Here is a 19,111-nt window from a genome sequence, read left to right as displayed (position 1 = left end):
GAACCAGGCCTAGAATATTCTTCACTTCTATTGCTTTTTATCTTGAGCAAGCTCTTAAGGGGCAATTCTCTCTGTGGAGCTCCATTACGTCAATACATATCAACAAAAGCTGACAACTCCTAGAACTGAGACAGCCTACAATGTACAATGGCATTTGCATCAATTAAAAAATCACTTCCTGCTTTTAACACACTAGTATTTATTGTGGACCCACTAGAAGGAAGATAGTGAGATGGAAGTACAACATGGTCCCATCCCTCAATGAAATCTCAGTCTAGTTGAAGAAAGAGACCCTACAAGACAGCAAATAGATATCAATGCAAAGATGCAAATAACAAGAGCGCTGAGGAGGGAATTCATTGGGGGATGGGCCTGTCAGGGAACAGGCTTCAGAGGGGAGGAGTGTCTGAAGGGGGGGTCTTGGTGAAGGAGCTGACTAGGAAAGGAGGCCATTCCAGTCAGGGCAAGTGGTGTAAGCAGACACAGGTGAGCAACACAAGGTGTGTTCTGGAGCTGGTGAGCAGAGCTTGGCTTGGGCAATGGACTTATCAAAGAGGAACAGCGCACACCAGCAGCGACCAATCATCACAGAGAAACAGAGCCCACCAACGTCAGTGAATCCCAGACGCCCCCAACGCCTGTCACACCGTGCTGGATGGCACGTCAGATACCACAGGCAACCAAGAGCATTCTGATTCCTGCCAATACTACCAGCTTCTCCAAAGCTCCTGTATCCGCAAAGAGGCTTCCTCCGGGGCTCCTGGGAGCACAGACTGTCTCCCACTTCTAAGGGCAAATATTAGTACCGCGCTTCCACTCTGTGCCAGACGCTTCACATACCTGTTATTGAATGTAATCCTCGCAACTATGATAAACGGTGCCAATATTACCCTCATTTAACAGGTGAGGATATAACATATCCTCATATATACTCTCACTTAATTCTCTGAGATAGGGGAGTTCAGCGAATGGTCTTATCTAAGGTCATGCAGCTTATGAGTGGTGGAGGCAGGACCTGAATGCTGGGCCCTCCACTTCCAGAGCTCAAGTTCTCGATCATACAGATACGCGGCTAGTCAAGCCACCTGCCTCCCACCCAGCTAGCAGAGGTTAGAATTAGAGTTTAAGCCCCAGTCAGGCTGATTTTGAAGCCATTGTTCTTTCCAGGGTTTGGCAAATTACAGCTTGCAAGCCAAACCCAGCCTGCTGCCTGTATTTGTAAAAAGAGCTTTATTGGAAAACAGCCACACCCATGCACTTATGTACTGTCTATGCAGAGACCATATGGCCTACAAATGCCATGTTCAAATGGGGAAGGTAATAGCATTATTTGAAGATTAAATGCTCTGGGACCTCGGACCCAGTGGGTTGCTCCAGCAGTGGTAGTTATCATTATGAACAAACCAGCAGCCTGCTATAAGGGGCTTATCTTTGGAGTTTAGTCTCAAATTCTAGTGTGCATAAAAATCCCTCAAAACACTTAATAATGTGGATTCTATTCCCAGAGAGTCCAAATTGGTAGGTGTGCAACTGGGTCTGAGAATCTCCATTTTAAACCACCCCCACCCCCACCAAGGCCCCCTCCAAGGGTTTCTAATGCAGATAGGCCAAGGAACAGACTTTGAAAAATACTTCACAGGAAAACCCACTGCAGGTACAGGGATTTGATTACAGCCTTTGTTTTTAAAGCGGTAGACAAAAATCCTGGAATCAACCTATATGTTTAATTTTAAGGGGAATTATTAAATACATTGTGATAGCCAAATTCACTACATAATCATATAATCATTAAAAAGGATCAACATGAAAAAATAATACATCTTTATGCAAAAGCACACACCAAATAATATTAAGGAAAAAAAAAGAACAAATGCTTTGCAATTCTAACTATTCTAAAAGGTATCTTTAAATGTTAATTCAGTTTGGAAGGGACCAATGACAGCTGTAAAAGGTTTTGTGCTAAGGTAAAGTAGCGACAAAACTACAAAGTGCTGATAAAGCAGTAAAGGGAGTCCAAAAAATTCAGTCAAAGAGAACTCAAGGTTGTTACTGTGAGGTTAATGAAGTAAGCGGGTTAATGAAGTAAGCGGGTGAGCCCATGGGGCCAGCTGGCCAGGAGTTCTGAGCATTTGGGAACCAACTGCCAGCCCTGTTGTATCTGATTTTATGTCACCATTGGGTGCAATATTAGAAGGCTTGACCGTAACATTTTTTAAACTTCTTGCCAAGTAGCAATAATGAGATTGTCAGGGTGGTTTCTTAACCAACTCAAACCACACTTTTGGTGGATTGCTTTGGTCTGGAAAGGCAAGGGTCCTGGGGTTGTGTGGAGCTGTCCTAATCAGTCAAGCATTTAAGACTTCATTGCAGAAACAGAGTAACCCCAGGGAGGTCATCACTCCTACTCGGCCAACATTCTTCTGTTCTGATTCACGATAGCATGTCTTCATTCTTAGTGTCCTCAATGACACCACAACTGTAGCCAAAAATTAGTTACCACCTCCTTGCCTTGTTTGTTGTCTCTCTTAGGTGTCCTAGGATACAGAAGTGCTAACCATGCACATCCCTAAAAGAAGAGCTCAACTTGGTCGGTGCATAAAGAGGCTACTTTCTCCATCCTCATGTCCTCACTTGGCACATGCTTAGTGTGTCTCTGGATCTCATTTGTCATGAATAACACTCTCAAGCCCCTTGTTAGGACTTTCAACACAGCTGAAAAGAGGCTCAATTAATTATTTGGGGGTGGAGGGTGGGGAGAGGTGGAAAAGGACAGCCGGACTAACAGTGTGACCCAGCCAGGCCACTTGCTCCTTACCTGTAAAATATCCTCTGTAAAATAAAGGGTTGGACTAGATGCTCGATGACCTCTAACGTGCTTTTTTGTGTGATTTCTTTGCAATTTGCTTAGTTTTTCAGATGAGAGCAGGGCTGAATCATTTGAGTCAAAGTCACCCATATGGTATTTGACTCTCTGTGCTAAACTTAAACCAATAGGCTAATTTTTTTCTGCAGAGGCACATTCTATACAGTGTGTATATAATGTGTACAAAGTCTTTTTTTATGACTACCTTATTGACATGATTCATATACCATAATTCAGTGGGTTTTAGTATATTCACAGACACAGAGTTGGGCAACCATCACCATCTAAGTCAAAAACATTTTTTTCATCATCCTCAAAAGCAACCCCACACTCATCGGCAGTCATTCCTCTTCCCCCCAGCCTGTGGCAATGATTAGTCTACTTTTTATCCATGGATTTACCTATTCTAGACATTTCATAAAAATAAATCACACAGTATGTGACCTTTTGTGACTGGCTTCTTTTATTTAGCATTATGTCTTCAAGGTTCATCCATGATGTAGCAGGAATTAGTTTTTGTATGAATTCCTTTTTAGGGCTGAATAATACTCAATTACATGGATATAACACATTTTGTTTGTCCATCCTTCAGTTGGACATTTGTGTTGTTTCCACATTGGAGCTGCTATGAGATTAGTGAACAAGTTTTTGTGTGGGTATATGTTTGAATAATAAATAATAAATAATGCTGCTATGAACATTAGTGTACAAGCCTTTGTGTGGGTATATGTTTTCAATTCTCTTAAAGTAGAATTGCTGGTCATACGGTAACTCTGTGTTTAACATTTTGAGGAACTGCCAAACTATTTCCCAAAGTGGCAGGCACAACCTTTACAATCCTACCAGCAGTGTATGAGAGTTCCAGTTTTTCCATGTCCTTGCCAACTCATTATCAGTCTGCTGTTTTAGGCTTCCTAGTGACTATGACATGGTATCTCACTGTGCATCTGATCTGCACTTCTCTAACACCTGAGTCTACGGCCACACCACCCTGAACACGCCCAATCTCACCTAATGGCTAACAGTGTTGAGCATCTTTTCATGTACTTATTGGCCATTGGTATCTCTTCTTTGGAGAAATGCCTATTTACAAGTTTTTGGGGGGGATGATAAAAATGTTCAAAAATTAGATTATAGTAATAGTCATATAACTCTGTAAATACAGTCAAAACCATTGAATTGTACACAGGAAATGTGTGAACTTCATGGCATAAGAATGACATCTCAATGAAGCTATTTTAAAAAGCTAGTGTGTACAACAGTCATAGGGAAGGTGGGGGTGGGCAGACACCTTTTAAAGTATGGATTCCTAAGTATACCAGCCCAGACCAGAGAGGGATTCAGTAGATCTGGGAGGGACACCAGGCAGCCATTTTTAACACACTCCCTAGACGATTTTGACCTGGGTGGCCCTAAGACCTCACTTCGACAAACTCTGCTCTGTGTGTCTGGGCCCAAGATGTGGGAGCGAGGCTGAGACTATTCTCTATAGGAAACCAATTCTTGGAGGCCCCATGGGCAGAAGGCTCCTAGGGGAAAAGGAAACACTGGTGTGCACTAATATATTTTTTAAAAAACATATTAATGTGCTTTTTCCTTTCACACCTTCTTGCATATGACTTGCTCTTTCTGTTCAGGGCATCCACAAGCAGAGGAAAGGGCAGGGATAAACAGTCTAAGATAAAGTGACTGAGGGTCCCTAGGGCTTCCCTGGGGTCTGTGGGACCCCCAAAGTTCCTGCTGTGCCCAGTATGTGGTTTCAGGCTTCTTGAGACCACTGGTGGAGCTACAGAGGCTTAAGACTGGAAAAAGGACCTCAGAGTTCAGGACCTTTGCAATTGGAGGTGACAATCACAAATGGCTAGGACCATGGACTTCAGTGGACGCTAGCACAAGGGGCAGCAGAGACAAGAGCAGATCCAGAGATCAGAGTGGCAAGCGGCAAAGCAAAGTCATTCTTCTGTGAGGGCTTGGAAGAGCATTATACGTGTGTGTGTAGATATATGTAAGTGTAAATATATGTCTGTATATGTATATATGAGTGTGTGTATAACACACATTTATATATATACAGATTATATGTATATATGTTTGTATATAAATACACATACAAAATATTTATACACAAAATATGAGGGTACTTCTAAAAGTTCATGGAAAAATAGAATTGAAAGGTAATATGAATCTTTCCATGAACTTTCTGAAGTACTGCATACACACACACACACACACACACACACACACACAAGCACACACACACATCACATGCAGACACACACGTCAGCTGACTTGTAATGTGAGTAAAGTTTGACCCTACTACATACAGATATGAGTATATACAGGGTGTGCACATACCTATTCATATTTTTTAAAGCACTCTCAATAACAGAGGGGCACTTACTCTTTTTAGAAAGAAAATGAGGCTCCGAGAAGTGTGGTGAACTACTGAAGCTGCAGTGGCCACCAGGGACAGAACTGGGAGCAGGACCCAGTGTTCTTCCCACCACCCCACGCTCTCAACCCCAGTCTCAACCTCCAATAGCCCTTTGTCCTAGGTAACTGACAAATACATATAGTAGCAGCAAATTCTATTTTTTTTAAACTTGCATTTAAATTCCCACCTGGGACATTACCATTTAACAAGGAGGGACAGTCATGAGAAGGGAATACTTGTTACCCACAGTGCACAGCTGGGGTTCTGGAAGCAGGCCCAGGGTCCAGAGCCTGCTCTGTGAGGCCAAAAGCAGGGCCAAACCCTTCAAGGGAGCGATTTTAAGAGCAGCTGGCTTCACCCTAACACTGCGGTATCTTATCATACTTACTTGAACACCATCCTCTTGATTTTTTCCTTTACTTCCTGTCGGGTTGAAAATGAATCCAAGGGGAATTCCAGAAGAGGAGCAGAACTGAACTGGAATGCTCCCACTCTGACCTGCAGTAGGAGACAGGGGGCCCAGGGCCCGAGATTGGGGTCAGGTCATAAACATTCCCGAGAGGAAAGAAGGGACAAGAAAGGTTAATGAACCTGCCTTCTGCCTACTCAACAAATACCAGTGCCAGAGCATTCTCTAGCCTCCTTAAAAGAAGGTTCCACAGACCAGTTGGAGAATCTGGAAGGAAGCAGTCAAATCTGCCTGTGTTCGGCACTGATAACCCCATCCAACATTCTTGAGCCATCTCCCCCCAAAGGGTAGCTAAACATCCTGGCAGCTTTCTTAGTTGAGCTGTGAGCATCTTTAGGGCAGGTCTCCGCTCATTTTTACCAGGCACAAGAGCTGTTTCGTGTAGTCTCATCCATGATCTCATTTAACTCGTAGAGGCACGATTAATACACACATGATTGTTGGAGAAACTCAAATGTGAAGAGTGTACAGATCTGGCCCAAGGCAAGGGCTTGCTTGCCCAGGGCCGGTAAGAAAGGGAGCCAGGCCATTGGACTCTGTGCCTATGGTCCTTCCTAGGTCTCACTTACCTTCTTGCCATCTCAGCAGCCAACAGAGGCCTATGCCACAGAAGCTAACCACAGCCACCATCACTGGTGGCTCATCACTAACCACAACCTCCCCACACCCATCCTTCATTGGATGGCCAGCCCCTCCAGGCCTGCTCCTGCCAACTAGAGAAAGGCTGGGTCTCTAGACCAGAGTCAGACTGGGGTACAATCAGCACCCAAAACTGACCACGAGCAACACAGGAGGTAAACTTCCCCCGTCGTGAGGGAATCCGAACGTATTTTGTCTCTTAACAGGAGAAAGTCCAATGCCTTGCAAAACAGGAGAAGGAAAACTGAGTGAAGTCATTCTTTGGACCCTTAAGTCACTAGCGTGTCTTGAGCAGAGAAGATTATAAATATTCGGGTTTCTTCTCGAGGGCCCAAGTCTTACACCCACTCCTGGGTCTCCAAAGCCCCTGGAGAAAACCACTTTCTCAGTTACTATTCTCACAACTAATCCCAGTACCAACCAAGATTTCAAACAGACCAAGTGCTTCACATTTGAGCAATGATGCTGCCTTTTGCTCCCCACTTGAATCCCCTCCCTGCAGTCCCTTAACAGGCCTGGTGCTCGGGAGATGGGCTCAGCTCTGGACTTCCCTTCTACAGGCAGCAAGTTCCAAGGAGCAGCTGTTGGGCATCTTAAGTAGGAAGAAATTTAAGTCTTGGGTGGGGACTTAGGGGAGATGAACGCAGGAAGTCAGAGCAGTAGACAAACTCAGGATGAAGTTTCTGAGAAGGATCCCTTCCAAGATTTACCTTGAATTTAGTATGTTGATAAAAAGGGGGCATCTCAAATCATCTAGTCAGTAAATACTGTTGGGACAACTGGAGAGCAATCTACAAAAAATATAGGGTAAATTGCAAGTGGATTCAAGATTCAAAAGTGAAAAATCTAACCATGAAAGTTCTAGAAGGACTCCTGGGAGAATTCCTTTATAACTTAAAAGTACAAAAGACCTCACTAGGACTTAAGATCTAGAAGCCCATAATGGAAAGATTGATAAATCCAAATACATGAAAAAAACCAACTTCTGCAGGGCAAACATACCTTAATGCAATAAAAAATGAAGACAAAATGGAAAAATTATCTGCGACTCATGTTGGAGACAAAGTGTTAGTTTCCTCAATACATAAAAGAGTGTCTAGCAGTTGATATACAAAAGACCAACAATCCAACAGAAAATGGGCAAAGGATATGAACAGAGATCACAGAACAGGAAATACAAATGACTCTTTAATGGAAAGATGCTTGACATACTGCAGACACCACACCGAGATAGCACTTTCCCATATCAGTTTAGCAAAAAAACAGATACAATGTTTGCAGGGGGAGGTAAGCATTCTCAAATACTGCTGGTGGGAATGTAAATTGATACAGCATCCATAGAAAGCAATTTGTCAATATTTATTGAAAATTAAAAATGCATAGGGCTATTGGAAATTCATCCTATAGATACACTTCCAAATATGTGAAATGACATATTTATAAGTCACAGTGTATTTGTAATGGCAAATGTCCATCAATAAGAAGTTGGCTAATTAGAAATTGATAAATCCTTATAATGGAACATTAATTAGCTGCAAAAAATAACACATACCTATATACGGATATGGAAAGATTTCCCAGATAATGTGAAGAGAAAAAGGCAGGAGCTAGCACAGTGTGTATACGATGCTACCTTTTGTGTAAAAAGGGGGAAATAAAAATATATGCAGTAGTTCCCCCTTATCCATGGTTTCAGTTACCTGCAGCCTACTGCAGTCCAAAAATATTAAATGGAAAATTCCAGAAATAAACAATTCATGGATTTTGAATTGAGTGCCGTTCTGAGTAGTGTGACAAGATCTCGCACTGCCCTGCTTCATCCTGCTCAGGCTGCTTGGCTGTGACTCATACCTTTGTTCTGCGTCTCTCTGCTGTCTACGCTGCCCACCTTTTAGTCACTTAGTAGGCCTCTCGATTATCAGATTGACAGGTCACAAGAAGAAGAGTGAGTACAATACAAGGGTACTACAAAAAGTTCGTGGAAAAATAGAATTGAAAGACAATACAAATCTTTCCATGAACTTTTTGTAATACCCTCATACAATAAGGTATTTTGAGACAGAGAAAGAGGGAAGACCCCATTCTCATAATTTTTATTAGTTATAATTGTTATAATTGTTCTATTTTTATTATTAGTTATTGTTGTTAATCTCTTACTGTGCCTAATTTATAAAATAAACTTTATCATAGGTATGTATAGGAAAAAACATGGTATATGTGGGGTTTGATACTATCTGTGGTTTCAGGCATGCACTGGGAATCTTGGAACATATCCCCTAAGGGGACTCGATTCTACTCATATTGCTTGATTTGCATGAAGTGATTCTGAAAGGGTGCTCAAGAGAACAGGTAGGAGGACTGAGCAATAGGAAATGTGTGGGTGGGAGATTTTTCACTGTAAATCTTTTTATTGAACCACGTGAATGAATTATAGTACTTAGTTTAAAAAAAGAAAAAAAAAAAACTCCCTTGCGACCAACAGCTGGGTGTATTTACTTGGGTTAAACAGGAAGGATACAACTTCAAAACAAAACAAGAAGGAAAACAGCTTAAGTCAGGAGTTAAGGCATTTTATTTAATGGGTAGTTTGGGAGCCAAATAGTCGCTTTTTATCTTCAGTTTACTTACTCAGAAGCAAACCCACCCAGGTTTCTCACCACACTGTAATCACTCTGCTGCAATCATGAGAGGGCCAGGAAGTGAGCTTCTCAGCTTTGAAGTGTTGAGAGGAACAAACACCTTAAATCAACCTCAACAACAGAGCGCCCATTAAATCCTTAATTTACACCTACTTGAAAATTTCCTTGTGAAAACCGGAAGTTATAGAAAGCAAGACAAGATGCAAATAAAATCCCTGTACACGGAGATAACAAAAAGAAGACACAAAAATGCAGCATCGAAAACATAAAACCTGAAGCCCCACATCAGACTGAACCATCTGGAATCGCCCTTATGCAAAAACCCTTCTACAGAAGCCGAGGAGTCTGTGTAAGCACCATGGGGGTCGAGACACTGACTCAAATAGACACCTGATTCCTTTGCTCCCTGAGTCCTGCTGGGAGAAAGTTCTCTCAGATTATGGTTAATAAAATAGAGCTGTTCTGCACCATCTTTCACATGAAAAAGATAATCAGGTTCCCTCATCTACAGAAGTTTCCAGGCCTTTCACTGTCCTGCCTCTCTGGTGCAGACGATCAGTTTGCTATTATCTAACCTAAAAATCAGCCCCCAGAACTCAATGCCACATTCCAGATGTGGCCTGGCAACACTGAACTTAAATTCCCTGAACTCTGGGGATCTGCCCCTAACAGAACCAGCCATGAAGTTTCTTGTCTTGGCTTTCTTACATCTCTCCACCCCCACACTCTGCCACATCACTGGCTGGCCATTTGCTGTGTGATAGCAGGGTGTGAATTCTGAGTGTCATCACCTCCTCCCTGCCCAGAGGCTAGTCACTGGGAGAGACAAATGGCCCAATGGAGCAAGCGCTGGGCTGAGAGTCAAGAACCCCAGTTCTTCCACACTTAGCTATCTCCTGAGATTGCTGTGTGACACTGGGCAGTCACTTGGCCTCTCCGAGCCTATTTCCTCATCAGTAAAACATGCACTAATAATCCATCCAACTCTTCTCTCCCAACTTGCCATCCTCAGGGGTCTCCAGGCCACTCATTTCAGGACACACTACACCAATGCTAAGGTCAGTAGTGTTTGATCTTTATTTTACTTCCTTCATGAATAACCAGTGAAACTTCACAGGGAATCCTTTTAAAAGCAGGGCTCCATGTGGAGGAGGGTGGGGATTCAGAAGTCCTTGGCCCTGGCCCTTTTAAGGTCTATGCTGAGTTGACATCACGGTCACAACTTCTGGGCTGCTTGTGTCTAGAGTGAACATCTGCGATGGAGTCTTCAGATGGCTGTGCGAGACTGCCTGAGGTCCAGGGTAAGGTGCTCACTTTTCAAAATGACATGCCATTCTGGAGAAAACCTGGCCTTCATTAAAAGCCCCCTTTGCTCCTAAATCCTAGAGGTTTTGCTAGGATTAACCCAAGGAATATCATCTTGGAAAACCACTTCCTCCCCAACCTGTATTCAAATAATTATGGCTTTCCAGACCAAAATGCCCTTCCTAATTTTTTATTTGATTTTTGGGTAGGTTCACATGGTTCAAAATACAGAAAGTGTAAAAAAGTCTGTATTGATGAGTCTCCCTCTGGCCTGTGCCCTGTCTGCTCAGTTCCCATGTAAGATCCGTGCACCATGCACAAACCCCACACGTTGGGATGGCTCACCTCACAAAGACCACGAGACAGAGTCCGATGCAATCAAGCAAGAGGAGTTTATTTCCAGCATGCTGGGGTCACTCGGCATTCAAGACAAAAGCGACCACGAGTTTACAATACAAGCATCTTTTATAGTTTTTCTGAACAGATCTTTGTGACAGGATGATTTGCTGGTAATCTGTGGCGCCTTTAGATTTATGGGTAGGCTTTAGCAGGCTGGTACCCCAATAGATTTGTGGCACCTTTAGATTTACAGGTAGGCTTTAGCAGGCTGGCTGGCACCCCGATAAGGAACAGCGCATTTCTCAATCGTTTATCTTCCCTGGGGTCTAGCTGGGTGGCCTTTTGATAAGGAACTAGTTAGTTCCTGGAACAGGGTGGGGTCATTCCCTTCCTTGGAATGTTTAGTGTGCTTGGGCCCGCCTGACCTTTATATGGCCTCTCAGGAGCTGCTTTAATTAAAATGTGTTTAGCAAGCATTTGTTACAAAACTGCGTACATTAAAGGTATATTTTTCTACAATTCTACTACAATTTTTTACGTCCCCCACACCCACCCTCCCTGTCAGTGGGAAACCACTGTTTTTAGCCTCTTACAAATCCTTCCAGTTTCTTTATGAGTAGACAAGCAAATACAAATACAGATTCTCATTCATTCCCCTTTACTTTTTTACATAAAAAGCAACATATTCTACATACCATCTGCACTTACTTTTTACACATAATTGGTTGTGGCGTCTTTCCCTATAGAGTTTCCTCATTCATTTTCTGCAGCTGCTCAGGGTTTCATTATATGAATGCACCATAATGGATTAGTTTGTCCCCTGTCAATGGACATTTGGATTGCCTAAAATCTTTTTCTATTACAAATAACACTGCACTGAATAACTCTGGACGGTGTTATTTTGCACTGATGGGAGTATCTGTAAGATAAATTCCTAGAAGTGGAATTGCTGCATCAAAGGGTCCAAACCTTTGTAGTTTTGATGGATGCTGTTGGATTGCCCCCTCAGAGGTTGCACCAGTTTATACTCCCATCAGCAGCGCATGGAAACAAGTTTCTTAAAGATTTGCCAATGGAGCATGTTACCAAACTTTGGATTTTTGCTAATTCAGTCAGTGAAAAATGGTATGTGAGTTGGAGATTTGCTATTACATTGAGTGAGGTTGGGCATCTTTTCCTATGCCTAAGGGTTATCTGGGTTTTGTTTTCTAGGAACTGTCTATTTGTTGCTCATTTTTCTGTTGGGTTGTTAAATAATGCCCTCTAGACAAAAGAGCCATAGCCACCACACTCTGCTGATAGTTAAGACCTGCTATTTGAAGCCAGGAAAAATGAGAAATGAAGATACTGGCTGGATTCACTCAGGCAGGAGGAGCTGCTTTCACGTGAACAGAGAGGGTGAAAGCTGTGCTTCATATTAAGACTCTTGTCTTCTCAGGTACTTCCAGTTTTGGTCTACTCGGCATACTCTCTCTTTCCCACTATTCTTCAATCACAGCCTCTCTTTCTACTGGGGAACCAAATCCATGTGTTCACCTCCCACCCCAAAAACGTGAATGAGTACTGACTCTGGTCTGAACAGAGACTCTTTCCTCTGACTACTGTGATTGGCCAAAGGATCATCATGTGACCTAAGCCTGCCCAATTGGAGCCTTCCCTGGGACTTTTGCCAGACATACAAGGAAAGAAGTCTACTTTCTTTTTTACTGGGGTCACTAGTTTGAAGGACAATGCAGGGTAGCTTTCCCATGTAACAACACCTGCCTGAGAAGGAAGCTAACCAAGGAAAGAAAAACTGAGAGGAGAAAAAGAGAAGGATGCCGGATAGCCTTGACTGAGCCCTTAGACCCCACCACACCTGGAACCAGGACTTACCCCTCAGTCTTCCCAGTTCCACAAATTAGGAAATGCCCTCTTTGGCTTCAGATTGGGTTTCTGTCACTTGTAGCCAAAGACACCCTAACACAAAGACTGACAAGACTTGCACTCACCCTCTCAGGGTTGATGTCCAGAGCGTCACAGACCGTGATGGCAAAGTGCTTGGACCTTTCAAAGCTCCCCTTGCCGATGCTGTGCGAGCCATCTAACAGAAACAGGATGTCCACTGCAGCCGAGCACCACATCACTAGGGAGAGTGAGACAGATGGGTGACAACCAGCTTCCCTGTAGTTTGGTAGCAAGTGGTTCTGACTCCCAATGCAGAGTGAAAGGGGAATGGACCTCACGGTGAGTCAGGCTACTGCTCCTCTTATCACGATGGGGAGAGATACCAGGATACTTCAAAAAATTTGTGGAAAAATAGAATTAAAAAAAAATACTAATCTTTCCATGAATGTTTTGAAGGACCCTCGTACACTGAAGAAACTCCTCAGAAGGGGGAAGCCCACACCCGCCCTAGGCACGAAGCTCACAAACAGGCCCTTGCATGAAAGCTGTTGTAACGATAGAAGAGTCTAGTTCAACAACACTAACTAAGCTCTCTGAGGAGGGTCTACTGCCCAGTGAGGGACACTGAAAAGCTGTGGTCCCAGCCCTCGAGGGGCCACGATCTCATCTGAGCACCTGGATACATGAGGCCGTGTTCCCCAGGAGTTCAGGTAGTAATAATGACAGCCAGCATGACACACCCTTCCTACAGGCCAGGTGCTGCTGGAAACACCTGACGTGCACTAATTTATTTCATTCCCACAACCACGCTGAGACAGATTCCTTCTCATTTCTTTGAAAGTTTTATTGAGATATCATTCACATACCACCCAATTTGCCCATTTTAAGTGAAAAATCCAATGGTTTTTAGTAGATGCACAGATACAACCCATCATCACCTGAATTTTAGATCACTTTCCATCACCTCAAAAAGAAATCCTGTGTCTCTTAGCTGTCACCCCCCGCGCCCCACCTCCCACATCCAACCCTAAGTAGATTTACTCTTTCTAGTCCCACTAGACAGGTGAGGACAGCAGAGCACGGGGTAACACGGGAACTTTTCTAAGGCCAAAGTACCAGCGAGTGGTGGAGCCAGGCATCAAAGCCAGGCTGCCTGCTGTCCCCACATCACCACAAGGGCACAAGAGAGTGACAGTCAGACAAGCACCACCCAGAAGGCAGCACTGGGGCTGTGCACGCACAAGGGGCCCTCACCAGAGATGGGTAAAGGGGCAGGCGGGGCCTCCAGGAACGTGCTGGGGTGGCTTCAGCGTGGGGACAGACACTGAGTGGGGTGGGGGGGGTTAGGGATATGGCAAAGACGAGGATGGATAGACAGTGGTCGGGTAACGAGACCTGGGGGCTCAGGCCAAGAAATTCAGCAATAAAGACTCACGGAGGTGTTTTGTTTGTTTGTTTGTTTGTTTTCTAACTAAGGAGAGTCATGTGGTCAGGCCTCTATTTGGGGAAAATGACTCTGGGCACAGCACGAAAGGAAGATGGGAGCCAGGCAGGAGCTCCCGGGAAGAGCAGGTTTCCCTCAGGTCCGTCAGGCAGGGTCTGAATGCACGTCTGGAGGGTAAAACATGGGCTTACTTTTGCTGGCGGCTGAAATCTTCCCAATGGTCTCCGGACTTACGTGGACTTCCTGAAGAGGGAGGCATGGGGACACTAGGAGAGAAAATGCCAGAAGCAGTCATTGCAAGGCGGAGAGGAGAGGAGTCTGAGTCCCCACATGCTGGGACCGGGACTCACAGGTAACAGGAAAGAACACAGGAATGTGCAAGACTTTGATGATATTTGTATCTCAGCAATGACCACATGGAGGGCATAAAGAAACCCCCCAACTACCTCACTTCTAGGAGGAAGTATTTAAATCTGGATATTTTGAAGAGAAAGATTAAAAATACATCCAGAGGGGCTAGAGCAAGCCTAGGATTCTGAAGACTTTTGTGCCTATTTAGGTAGGAAAACTGGGTCCCTCTCCGGGTGCAGCTCCCTGCACTATCGCTAGGTACATCCTTAGAAGCACCCCCCACCCCCTGCCAGGCCCACAGGCAAAACACCTCATTGCCATAAAAATTAACCTTGGCTGTGAACAGACAATCCACAGAAGAAACAGATTCATGGGAAAGCTCAAGGGAAAATGTTCAAACAGGTGACAAAATATTTTGACTCAAATGATGAGACACCATTTTAAATGTAAACTTCAAGTGACCAAATTCTAAATTTAAATATAATTGGGGAAGGATGAAATTAGGAAAGTTTTTTTCCAGTGCTGGCACGGTAAGCTGGTACAACCCATCTGGATAACAATTTGCCCAAATGAATTAAGAGTCATAAAAATGCTTACACCCTTTGACTCTGTAGTATCGCACCTGAGAACTGATCTGAAGGAAAAACAGCTTTAGAGACAGCAAAGTGGGCACTGAGATCCCCCTTCAGTGTGATCTGTGCTGGAGGAACATGGGAGAGAACGGACATCTAGAGACAGAGGTGCATGAGGAAATGACAACTTATTTGTTCAACGTGATTCACATGAACAAGGGCTAAAAAGTTCTGGGGTAGGAAGTTCATGGATAAATTTTTTGTTCTTTTTGATACCCAGTAAAATAATAATGGTATATGAGCAATCAGTCACAATTTAAGAAACAAATTTTGAGGGCAGGGGTGACACCCCAAGCAAGCCCCAGGACGGCTGAATGGCGAGCCAACCATGATGCCAGTCATAAGGACAATGAGAGGTCACCTGGAGGGATATTTTGAAAGGCCAGAATCCCTTCTGCAAATGCAGAGGTAGATGTCTAGTGGCAGAGGAAGTGTCCACGCAGCTGCTTTATAAATGTTGATGGCCGGCAACTAAGCACAGAGAAAACACGGCTGGGGTGGGCAGAGCTCAGGAACAGGCCCGAGAAGGGGACAGGTGAAGGAACATGAGCATGAGGGGCTGCTGGAAACAGAGGTAAAATCACACAGCACAGGAGAATTGGGCTCCCAGAGTTTGCACCTGCCAGGAAAGTGATTACAAGAGAGACACCAAACAATGCTGTCAGGTTCTACCGGGAAATGCCAGTGGCCGATGCTGTTGGTCATCCTGTTAGCTCAGCATCCCCTGGGCTGGTCGCAGCTCTATCTTCCATGCCTCCTCCCCATTCATTAGTCCCTAGTGCAAACTAAACTAGTCTCTAACTCTCTCCCCACCATATCTTGAAGCAGACAGTTCCTGCTCACCTGATATTCTCTCCCCTCAATCTCTACTTGTGGAGATTCTAAGTCAATATGCTGAACCAGCAATTAGCACCACAGTCAAAAGCTGTCGGATAAATGTCTTTCATTAGGTCTAGGACAGTCTGCCATTGCCATTGCTGTTTTGTTACCAGAGGTGGAAATATGTCGACTTATACTACAGGCAAAGACAGTAAGTAGATTGAATTAAAGAAAAAAAAATCTTCCATTTGCATTAAAAAATGGCAGATGTTGGGACAGAGGCAGGGACAGTACTTCAAAAAACTAGAGGCTTTCTGTTTTACTGCATTCAGAGATCATCAAGATTGTGCCAATTCCTGGGGCCCACTGTAGCCCATCCCATAATGTGGTGGTGTCCCCGTAGGCCCTTCACCCCTGCTCCCTTGGAAGCGCCTGAGGACAGAAACATTTCCCCCCGTACTCCACTGAACCTAGCCCAGCTCTCTGCATGCACCACACAGGCACAAAGGTTTCCAGAAATGAGTCCATGAATTACTGGCAAAAGGCCCAGTAGCTGAGGAATCTCCAAGACCCTTCAAAGAACAGAAAAATACTGTTTCTTTTTAAATGTCTTACCAGAAAATTCTCCAGCTGGAGACAGGCCAGTTGTCTCCCCAGGATGGGAGGGCAAGGGAGTTCCATGACCAGAGACCATTCACTAAAGATGTCACTCAGCTAACTGTGCCTCCCTGTACCATGTGCTCAGCTACTATGGCAGGTGCCAGGCTCCAAGTGAGGCCACCTTCAGCCTGGGTGACATCCCAAATGTTCCGTGTGAAATTACACCCAGACTCTGCCGAGGTTCCCCCTGGAACAGGGAGCTGATTGATATGTGATTGCTGCTGCTGATTAAAGTGTGATTGCTGCTGCTGCTAACCCCTTTCCACTGACTACCACCTGCCTGGGCTCCAGAACTTTAATCTCCTGGGGGACAGGGGAGGCTAATGAGCAGGCAGGTTGAGGATCACAAATCTAGTCAAACTCTTTCACTTTAGCACTTAGAGAATTCCTGCACATTTTTGTCTACCCAGAGTAGCCCAGAGTGGTGGAACCGGCTCAGGAGTGGGGTGACCTGAGTGGTAGCCCCAGCTCTACTACATAGCTGTGTGACCCTGGGCAAGCCACACAGCTTCTCTGGGTCTCCCCTGCCTCATCTGTACAACCCAGGGATGGTCAGATCAAGTGCATGTGAACATGCTCTGTAGGCTGGACAGGGGCACAGAAGGCAAAGTTTCAGGACAAGCTGGAACAGAACCTGGACTGCGCCTGAGGCCCCAGAGACCTCATTCAGGCCCTGCCCCAGACGCATCTGACCCTCCCCAATCCATTGGCCATGAGGCTCCTTTGCTACACTGTCCACCCTACATGGTTTGGAGATGGGATGTGGGGGAACAGGTGGCTTTAACAGCAAGGCTGAGGCAAACAGCCCCTTACATCCCCCCTTTCTGGCCTCCCCCAGGCTCCAGGAACAGGCAGGCGGTGACAGCAGCCAGCTCAGCAGAGAGCAAATACCTTCTCACCAAAATACAGACCAGGGAGGAACTTCAGAGGACACAGTCCAACTGTCCAACCCCCTGAATTTTATAGAAGAGGATCCCCAGCTAGACTCGGCCAGTTCAGCCACTCAGCCCACTTGTTCTCACTTGCAGGATGACGACAAACCACAGACACATTGACTCCTTGCCACCATCTCATATTTCAAAGAGGCTGGAACTTCAGAGGGACAAAATGGGAAGTAAAAAGAAAGTTGATTTGCTCCATATTCATTCACTAATGTACTTCTTGAACACAGACCATGTGCCACGCACAGTGTTAGGTAAGGAGATAATCTGGTGGTGAATAAAAATTCACGAAAGAGTAAACTCAAATCTGTGTTAAGTGCTACAGAGCAGAACTATGGGAGATTTGAACAGGGGAATCTGAACAGATCTGGGGGTCCCAGAGGAATTGTGCAGGGTGCTGAAGGATGGGTAGGAGTTTATCAGGGTGGCAGTGTTGGCGTGAGGGGGTGATCCAGGCAGAGGGGCCACCATAAATAGCACCTCTGGTAGGAGACAGCAAGGGTGCTGGGCAGAGGGTGGTGGGGAGGGGCAAGAGGGGACGGCATCAGACAGGGACTCTTAAGAGCAATAGGAAGTCGCTTAAAAGTTTCAGGCGGGGGTGGAGAAGGGTCCAGACATGACCAGATTTGCATTTTGAAATGGCTTCTGCGTGGAGAATGGTTTGGAGGAGGACTAAATGGACCCAAGGTGACCAGTCAGGAGGCTAGTGCAGAGGTCCAAGAACAAGATGATGTGCCTTAGACTAGGACGGTGACCGTGGAATGGGCAGACGTAGATGTATGCGAGGATCTTTAAAAGTTAAAATTAATAGGATTTGAAATAAACCAAACCCCCAATACTTTACCCCCCAGCAAAAAACATCTTACCTCTGGAAAACAGGAAAATACAGATGGCTTCCAGCAACAGGAAAGAGGGCATGTTGATATAACTATAGGGCTGGGAAAAGAAACAAAGCAACAGCAGTTAGTTCTGTGAACTCCCCAAGCCACACCACCAAACAAGATGGCAACTACTCAGCCTTCTGCCAGGCACAAATATGACCCTGGAAGTCCCTCCTCACCATCAAAACTACAGTAGCCTGGAGAAGACCCAACTTCCCCCAAAGCCATGGAAGACTTTTCTCCAATGACTTTGAGTTTAAACAACAATCTAACATGTTCCCCAGAATATCACTCTTGCTCCCCAAACCCACCCCAGCTTCTTCACAGACCCAGGGAAGGTGTGCTCTGACCAGGGGTAGGAGTCCTGGCTCTTAGCTCTGCCCAGGCCCTCACTAGCCACGTGCTGTAGATCGGATGCCCCCCAACCTCACTGAGGCTTAATCCCCACTGTAACTGTTGAGGGTGGGAAATCCTATTACGGTAATTGAAAAGCCGGGCCTCATAGAGCTGATTGGATTGTAGAACCATGCCGTAGTGAATGGATTAAAAATGGTGGTTGGGGCGTGGTTCTGAGGGCTTTAAAAGAAGAGCACATGAGACGTTAGTCTCTGTCACACTGTTGGCTAATGTCGGAATCCTGTTGACATCACCAGTTGTCTAGCTCTTAATCCTGTTCGAGATGCCCATTGTAAAGTTAAGTGACCACGCCAGTTGTCAGGCTCTTTTACTTGCCCATAATCCTGCACCAACTGGGTCGATTGTTGAGCTAGGGCTGGGTCTGGAGCTCCCAGACCCCTCAAGCCCATTC

At 45.0% G+C, this 19,111-nt stretch overlaps 1 protein-coding gene across 1 annotated transcript in view; it reads right to left on the bottom strand.

Moving 5' to 3' along the window:
* Window positions 1-18,340, bottom strand: part of VWA2 (von Willebrand factor A domain containing 2) — a 36,307-nt gene extending 17,967 nt beyond the window's left edge. Inside the window, exons 1-4 of the mRNA XM_063101608.1 lie at window positions 18,289-18,340; window positions 14,211-14,285; window positions 12,680-12,813; window positions 5,686-5,795 (exon numbers count right to left, since the gene is read on the bottom strand). Of these exons, the coding sequence (XP_062957678.1) occupies window positions 5,686-5,795; window positions 12,680-12,813; window positions 14,211-14,285; window positions 18,289-18,340 (371 nt within the window). The remainder of the gene's footprint in view (window positions 1-5,685; window positions 5,796-12,679; window positions 12,814-14,210; window positions 14,286-18,288) is intronic.
* Window positions 18,341-19,111: the final 771 nt, after the last annotated feature.

Source organism: Cynocephalus volans, chromosome 7, assembly GCF_027409185.1.
Source record: "Cynocephalus volans isolate mCynVol1 chromosome 7, mCynVol1.pri, whole genome shotgun sequence".
NCBI lineage: Eukaryota > Metazoa > Chordata > Mammalia > Dermoptera > Cynocephalidae > Cynocephalus > Cynocephalus volans.
The sequence above is the reverse complement of the archived record's forward strand: the minus strand, read 5'-3'. Positions and strand labels throughout refer to the sequence as shown.